Raw genomic sequence first — 8067 nt, forward strand, 5'->3', positions numbered from 1 at the left:
CTCTACAAGAATGGTCTGATGCAATTTTCTCGTAGATCCTACGGTTTGGAAGTTATTGGCAAAAAACGAAAATTTCGCGAAATCTGAAGGGGTACCCCTTGGAAAAATCTCGGGAAAATGAAAAAATTTTTTTTGTTGTTTATTATTAGCAATGTTCTTCCGACGTCTGATTTCTTTTTAAAAAATGCGTTTCTGAAGTGCATAAACTTTTGGGATTGACTGTATAGCCAATACATCCTTAAATAGAAGACGCTTTGCAAATGGTTTGTGTAGAAACGTGACTTCGAACTTGTATTATTGACTCGTGAATTATTGGGTTAGCAACTAAATGATTGTGGATTTTAAATAAGAAGTCTATCGATAAACTCCGCAATTATTTAGTTGCCAGCCCAATACTATTAGTTCAATTTATGAACTGGTTAAAAACCTCAACGTGGATACACATGTGAAACGACTATCTCTGATTATAAAATTAGAAATGGGATTTAGTTCAATGGGACACGTCCAGCCAATTCTAAAACATGGGAGCCAGTACTAGGATAAGCAAAACGGATTCCTGCGTCGCCTCTCGCCGATTTACAAATTTTATGAAGAGATTTCGTAGCTAACTGGAAATTCAGCTGACTAAATTCTGTCAGGCAGGGAACGAATTAGCTAGCCAGCTGCTAGAATTACACGAGCAATCACGAATCGTCCTTGCAAAATTAACTTCAGTAGTTTCCTAGCTAGTTGTTTCTCCGTATAACGTAGAACCTCGGAAGTCATATAATTTACGCAAACTAAAATACACTTTGACATGTCGAAATTTTACAGTTTCAGCTGTAAACCCCTTACAAAATCAATCAGTATTACAAATAATTTGAAATTTATTACGCAGGGTATGAATATTATTTAAGCTACCTTTTGGCAACTTCTGTTGTTAAGCGTCCTATCAACTCCTTAAAAGGGTAGTAAAACGGAATCGATTTAAACTCTTGGGATTGCCAGGGTATCTTGCGTTTCACTTACTTTAAACTCGAGTTTCTTCTCGTCGGATTCTTATCTAGTCTCTCTTTGTGAAATTCTCGTTTCCCCGTGTACAGTAAATACTTGCGGATAAAAGCCACGGCTCGATCAAGTTCAATTTCCAACACTATTTGCCGGTCAGATAATTAAGGGATTGTAATTGGACCTCGTTAAAATTGTACGGGAAATTAAACGTTTGCCCGACGTACACATCTTGACGAGGAGCGTGCGTTACACGTGTTTGAGAAATAGAACAGGTCTAACCCTTTCGACCGACTCCCGATCCTCATCGTTTATTCAAATAAAATAAATAGAAGGAGCATCCTCGAAGGGAAGCGAGGCGACTTATTGGAAATGCTCCCATCGCATCCTAAGTGGCGTAATCAAGAGATTCTAGATCCGGAGGGCACTTCCGCGGGCTCTCCTTGGAAGGACGTCGAGATTGCCAACCCTCCCGCCCCGTACAACGCGTACATTTCGCTCTCTGTATCTGATTAATTATCATTTCATCAAACTCTCTAACAGCGTTACCGCATATCCAATTAATTGCCGTTTCATCAAACTTTCTCGATGCCCTGTTTCCGCACGGTTTCGTTTCATTCTTAACTCCGAACGTAATTATTATTTGATAATGACTAAAGTTCAGCTGTTTCTTTTTCAATAAGACGATCCGTCAGGTTGATTCTGTGATATGATAAAAATTGCACAACGGGTGGATGACATGGAATATAATTAAACACGTGACAACGTCCGCGGGTAGACCGCGATTACGCGACTGCGTCTGCCGGTGACTTTTGCCGATAAACGCGTCGACACAAAGTAAAACGTGGCTCATCGCGGCTGACAAACGTGACGCTCTATGGATCGTACGGTCACAAAGCGAGGATTATTAACGTAAATCCAGAATTAATAGGTCGAGGAGAGGGGACGGCCGTGGCAATAATGAGTAGAGCGCGGCATAACGGACCGGCGGTGTATGCATTATTCATAGAGTCTCGCGATAGCCTAGAAAATCTATTGGCGAATCAATGACGGGTTCGACGACCGAGGAACTCCACCCGCAAGAAAGATATTCATGACACACGGCAACCGTGATCGCGGTGATCGCGTCGATCGTACGGGCTCCTTACGATTTATTACGAGGACGTAACACCGCCGTGGAACTCATATAAAAAGGGAAATTAATTGACCGAAAGATCGTTGGTAGAAGTGAAAAATCAGTTTCACCGTGAAATTACGTCGGGAAAACTTGTGAAAAGCGAAAATAAAAAAAAGTTCTCCGCTCCGATCGACGGTTTATTTTTAAAGCCTCGACTTTCTGTAATTCTTTGACACGCCGTTTTCTGCCGGCATTACCCGATATCCGTTAAGACGCAGGTTCGTGGAACCTGATGTGGGCAGAAAACTCGAGAGAAAGGAGGGAGCACGGCGACGTGAAATAAATTAAAGGCGTGCTGCGCGACTCCGCTCGGTTTATGCTCGATTTCTTATCTGGAGCACAGTCTCTGACATTTAAAGGAATAATCGCGACGATTGTAACAGACCGGGAGAATGGCACACTTTTATGTTATGAGCGGATCGCCGTTCGTTTAATAACGCGATATTCTTGATTCTTTTGTACTCGAAAGAGCCGTATTTAAGAAATTCTCGGTGGCAATTCAATACGAGAACGACAGATGAATTCCAATTACCGTCGCACTCTATCCAATTCTTCGTGTAATTACGTGAATGTTAACTCCTCCGTCTGACCTTACGACGTTCTGATGTTATTTTCAATAAAAAAAAAAAGTGTCCTGTATCATAAAAGTAAAACCAATCGGAAGTGATTTATTTAAATGCTATCCGTTCTATTCCAGTCGACACCGAATACGTTTGGCGCTAAGCTGAGGAATGGAGGGAACGTGGCAGTGGGAGCAGCGAAAGCACTGCCATATCATTCTGCTCAACCCTTTGTCGTACGTAAAGGAGAACCCGGAACAGGCTGCAGGTGAATCTCAGTCTATATCAGCAGATTTTTTGCTCGAGCTGCCTGGCCTGCCCTCCTTACGGATAGGTATCCGCTCGGTTGAATCCACCTATACGGAAAAAGGACGATTCTCAAAAGAATCTCGTTTTAGCGGCAAGGACGATTATGCCTTTTTATATCTTCCTAGGGGTAACCCCTTAACGTCGGTCGATGGCAATGCCGGCGACTAACGTTCTGAGAAAGAGAGATCCTTTGGTCCTCGATAATCTGTCTACGAAAAACGAATCGTTTATTTGTACATTTTCCTTTTCGTTACTCAATTCGATCGTTCGAATCAATCGCGAAGAGCTACTCTTGTTTCTTTTGGAATCGTCCACATCATTCCGCGTCAGAATCGATGCTTACGCAGAGTTTCCGCGAGATTTAGAACCGCATTGCTCGTTCCCATCGTGACAAGCGTGAACGATCGGTTGAAAGGCGATCGTGATGATTTTTCAGATGAACGAAAGCGGCTACAAGGTAGTCTTTGCAAGGAAGAGGATACCCTGAAGAAAAGGAGTCGCGTCCCGGGTCTGTAGCGCTCGGTAAACGGAAGAAGGGCCCCTGGAGCAGCATCACCAAAAAGGAGAAGGGGTCGTCATGGGCCCGGCACACCAAACCGTACCCCATTGAGCGATGCAAGTAGTCAGGGCCGGGGCCCTGCTAGTGAGCATGTGGCTCACTAGAGAATGAAGAAGCAAAACGTCCGGACTGTATTGTTAATTGTTTGCACTCTCACGTACCTCCTCATCGGCGCTGCAATCTTCGACGTTCTCGAGTCCGAGACAGAGAAACGACACAAGGAAGTACTGGACGGTACGCCGATCCCTTTACGAATAACGAAAATCGCGACTTCTCTTTACGTAAAATACCACAAGTTCTGAAGTTCGATATATTTTCGGGCGAGCAAGATATTTTATTATAAAGCGCAGTGCACAGTTTCGAATTGTATAATCCCTTGATGTGGTTTTCCGGTTGAAACACGAACTCACGTAGTTCCCGGGAACTGTACTAATAATATTAGCGGTAGAACTGATGCGGTCCCTTAAACTTATCCCGTTGCCAGGCTTCGCCGCAATAGTTGCATAGTATAATTTCGCGGCGATTCATTTTTCAAAGTATCACGAGAAACGTGAAGTTTCTTAATCCGGTGTATGAAATGAAATTTAAATCGGGTCAGAGCTGGCAACGACGGGGGAAGGTAATTTTGTTAAATCTATCGATTTTCCGTCGTCTTGCAAAACCGGAAATAGACTTCCCGATCGCTTTTCTGTCGTTTGTTTTGAACCTTTCAAACCGTACTGTATGCGCGTCTAATGAATTCCATTAAACAACTCGTTTCTTGGACTCGTTTTAAAAACGTCAGAGTCGCTCGAAAATAAATGAAAGGAAAATATGTTTGCAATTTCATATTTCGCTCGACGGACGATTAAAAGCAGCGATGTATTTTTAACAGGCATTGAAAACATGGTTACACGCAAGTACAATATAAGCGAGGACGACTTCAAGATCATGGAAACAGTGGTGCTGAAGATGGAACCTCATAAAGCCGGTCAACAGTGGAAATTTAGTGGATCGTTTTACTACGCGATCACGGTCCTTACCACTATCGGTACGTTCAATTATTCAGCATCCACGAACCATGTATGAATCTATCGATCAGTCATTGGTACCTTATCTGAAACAATTACGATTGCACTGGCAATCTGGAAAATATTTAAATAGTTGAAACAGCGTCATCTTTTATCAACGCTACCCGGGATAATTGAATTTTATTTTTGCCCTCACTAAATCTGTCGCAGTGCATTTACAGGGTGTTTATTGATCGAAATTGCAGGTTACGGACATTCGACACCGAGCACCGTAAACGGTAAGCTGTTCACGATGTTCTACGCGATCGTCGGCATCCCGTTAGGACTCGTAATGTTCCAAAGCATAGGAGAGCGTCTGAATAAGTTCTCGTCCGTCATAATACAGAACGTAAAGAAGCGCCTTAACTCTAAGGTCACCCAGGTAAGAATCGTAAACCGAAACTCTGACATGCATCCGTCGATATATAATAAAATAGCAAGCAGTTTTGTCTTGTCTGATATCGGAACGATATTCTGCATCTGTATCGAACAGATGGAGAACGAAATAGAATTTGTTCAAAAGATATTCTGTATTGCGGGAGCGTTTGTCGGTGATCTCTTAAATTCACGGAGGCATCAGATAACGATTACTTTTTATACGTTCCGAGACGAGAGATAAAAATTTGCAAAAGTTTAGCCGGTGATCTGGACGAGTAAATTCAGCTGTGGGGCATTGTGAAACGTTTCAGGCCTCCGAGATAAATCTAATCTGCGTGGTGACGACGCTTTCTTGTTTAACGATTGCGGGAGGCGCGACGGTGTTCTCACGGTACGAGGGATGGTCGTACTTCGACTCCATCTACTACTGTTTCATCACCCTGACGACCATCGGTTTCGGCGACATGGTCGCGTTGCAGACGGACGGCGCGCTGGACAACATGCCGGAGTACGTGACGTTCACGTTAATATTCATACTGTTCGGGTTAGCGATCGTCGCCGCCTCCCTCAATCTGTTGGTGCTGAGATTCGTCACCATGAACACGGAGGACGAGAGGCGGGACGAGGCCGAGGCTCTACAGGTAAGAATGCACCCCTATCCCTCCTCGATCATCGAACGATTCGATACAGTATCTCACCTTCGCGCTCTGACAATAAAATTACCCTTAATGTCGATCCTCCCTTCCGATGTCCATAAGACGATTTCCTGTTCTTTAATCATACGCGAATTGACTCGTTTGTCATGTAAGAACAAATTTTTTTTTAGTAAGAGAAGTTAAAAAGAATCTTTTAGTCGTTTTATATGCGTTAAATGAGAAATATATACGGTGCGAGGGAGAGGATGAAATTCTTTGCGGCGGGCCACGTGACGCCGGTCCATGCCGCAAAGGGTTGATATCCGAGCTCCGCTGTAGCCTAACGCGAATCAATACAAGAAAGGCTCTCCCTCGTTCCTTACTCTGAATCCCGTGAACCCGAGGACCCATCGAGATAGGGCGACGATACAAAATAATAGGTAAACGTCGCGTGGTAACGATTCAAAACTGAGGCAGGAGAGGCGGAGGTGAATTAGATGAGAAAAAGGGGAAAAATTGTGTGTGACGCAGGCTGCGCAAGGGGCGGTGCGCCTGGAGGGCGACGTGATAACAGCGAATGGCTCGATACTATCGGGCCAAGTGGGCAACCACGGTGACACGATATCGCTGGACGACGAGACGTCGGTCTGCAGCTGCCGCTGCAGCGGATTCCAGAAGAAGCGACGGAGACCGCGGTACACGGTCCGTCGCTCGCCGGGTAAGATATCGCACTTGCTGCCGATGGAGCCGCTGTCGACGTGGAATATGCGCAGTGAGATACACCCGCCGCCGTTGACGCCGTATCAACACCGCGCAAGCATCTGACGACCGACGACCGTCAGCACGCTGCTATTGCAACAAGAACAAGAACAACAAGAACTGCCGCGACGGAAGTCCGTCTGAGGAGGCTCCCTTCTTTTTTTTGTTTCGAAACGAGAGACAGACAATGAACACGATGGATGGAACGATGAGACGTGGAGAGAGCTTCTGTTACCGGTGACTGCTTTAACGAATTTAAATCGTACAGGGAACCGCTCTCACCGTCTCTCACTTCCGGGTAACCGCGATTAACCGTACCGCGAGATTCAGTTGGATAACGAGAGATTTTCTCCGTCTCTGACCCACCCCCGCCCCCATGATTCTCTAGTTTAATTGTACCTGATTTCATAACACGCGCTAGAATTTCCATTCATGATTCATTCGTAGATTTTTTACTAAATATATAAAATAGTCTCGAAACATTGACCAAAAAACGTTAGGTCTCATTGTTTGTTCGATTGTCACGTTCCTTTATTAAAAGAGTATCCGACGATCGGCGCGGTTATCGCGGAGTAATTGCAGGGATGACAAGATTCCAGTGAAACTCCTCATTGCAACAGATCGAAAAGTGACATCGAAAATTTCACGAGACTCGATGCATAAGTTTTGCATTTTGCATAATTCTCGGATTCAAGTGCTTCCGATTGTTTCTACTTCTTCCAAATATACTTTAAAAACTATCGCGCGCGCGCTCGCCAAATGTAATTCTACGTGCTACAAGATCTTCCATTCAATTGTTTGAGTATGAATAAAAATAAGTAAAGAGCTGATCGAGAATCTTGTCAGAAATGCGATCGGGCGGTGAACTGATCCGAGGGCAAGCGTTGTGCACGTGTATAAAAGCAAGGGGAAAATAGGGGATGTGCGAGTGCGATCATGTGTTCCGTAGCCAAGAAGCATTAACAAACGAAAAAAAATTAAAACAAAAAAACAGAATAATAAAGATAACAAACAAATAAGCACGCGAGAGAGGGAGAGCGAGAGAGAGAAAGAGAGAGGAAACTATTATAGTGTATCTGCGTTTACACTGCTACGAGAAGAAGGATATAAATATATATATATATATACATACATACATATATATATATATATATGTTATAAACGAATATTATACACACACGATTGAGGACACGATCTTTTTCATTAAGAAAAGCACACACACACACACACACACGCCGACGTACGCTGCGCGTTGTTCGTGCAGTGACACACAGGAGAGAGAGAGAGAGAGAGCGAGAGAGAGAGAGAGAGAGAGAGAGAGAGAGAGAGAGAGAGAGACACGTACACGAGAATACATATTACGATTTGTATATAATGAAACTATAGAATATTACACGTACGAAATCTAGGTGTACAGAATTAAGACGTTTCGATCTTACGATGTGTATAAAAAAAGTACCATAACTTGCGTGATTAAACGAATCAAGAAATAAAAAAAAGTACATTATATATTATTTATCGTGTGAGTGCGCGGGTACGTGAGCAAGGATAAGAAAAACCCATTCTCGACTTTTCCACTTAACTTAATCCGTTTTAATTAATTAATGATCCAGATCGTTGAAATGATCGTGGCTGTAACTGTAGAGAGTCTCTA

At 43.6% G+C, this 8067-nt stretch overlaps 1 protein-coding gene across 2 annotated transcripts in view; it reads left to right on the plus strand.

Moving 5' to 3' along the window:
• Positions 1-7903, plus strand: part of Task6 (TWIK-related acid-sensitive K[+] channel 6) — an 80192-nt gene extending 72289 nt beyond the window's left edge. Inside the window, exons 2-7 of one of the 2 annotated variants that reach the window (XM_018023033.2) lie at positions 2862-2992; positions 3470-3826; positions 4467-4622; positions 4848-5023; positions 5331-5660; positions 6186-7903. In XM_018023033.2, coding sequence (XP_017878522.1) covers positions 3700-3826; positions 4467-4622; positions 4848-5023; positions 5331-5660; positions 6186-6479 — 1083 coding nt within the window. In that variant the 5' untranslated portion in view covers positions 2862-2992; positions 3470-3699 and the 3' untranslated portion in view covers positions 6480-7903. Of the gene's footprint in view, positions 1-2861; positions 3059-3469; positions 3827-4466; positions 4623-4847; positions 5024-5330; positions 5661-6185 lie in introns of those variants that run through there. The other variant, XM_018023042.2, reaches the window with a different exon arrangement.
• Positions 7904-8067: the final 164 nt, after the last annotated feature.

Source organism: Ceratina calcarata, unplaced genomic scaffold, assembly GCF_001652005.2.
Source record: "Ceratina calcarata isolate Rehan_Ccalc_2016 unplaced genomic scaffold, ASM165200v1 scaffold115.2, whole genome shotgun sequence".
In the NCBI taxonomy this organism is placed as follows: domain Eukaryota; kingdom Metazoa; phylum Arthropoda; class Insecta; order Hymenoptera; family Apidae; genus Ceratina; species Ceratina calcarata.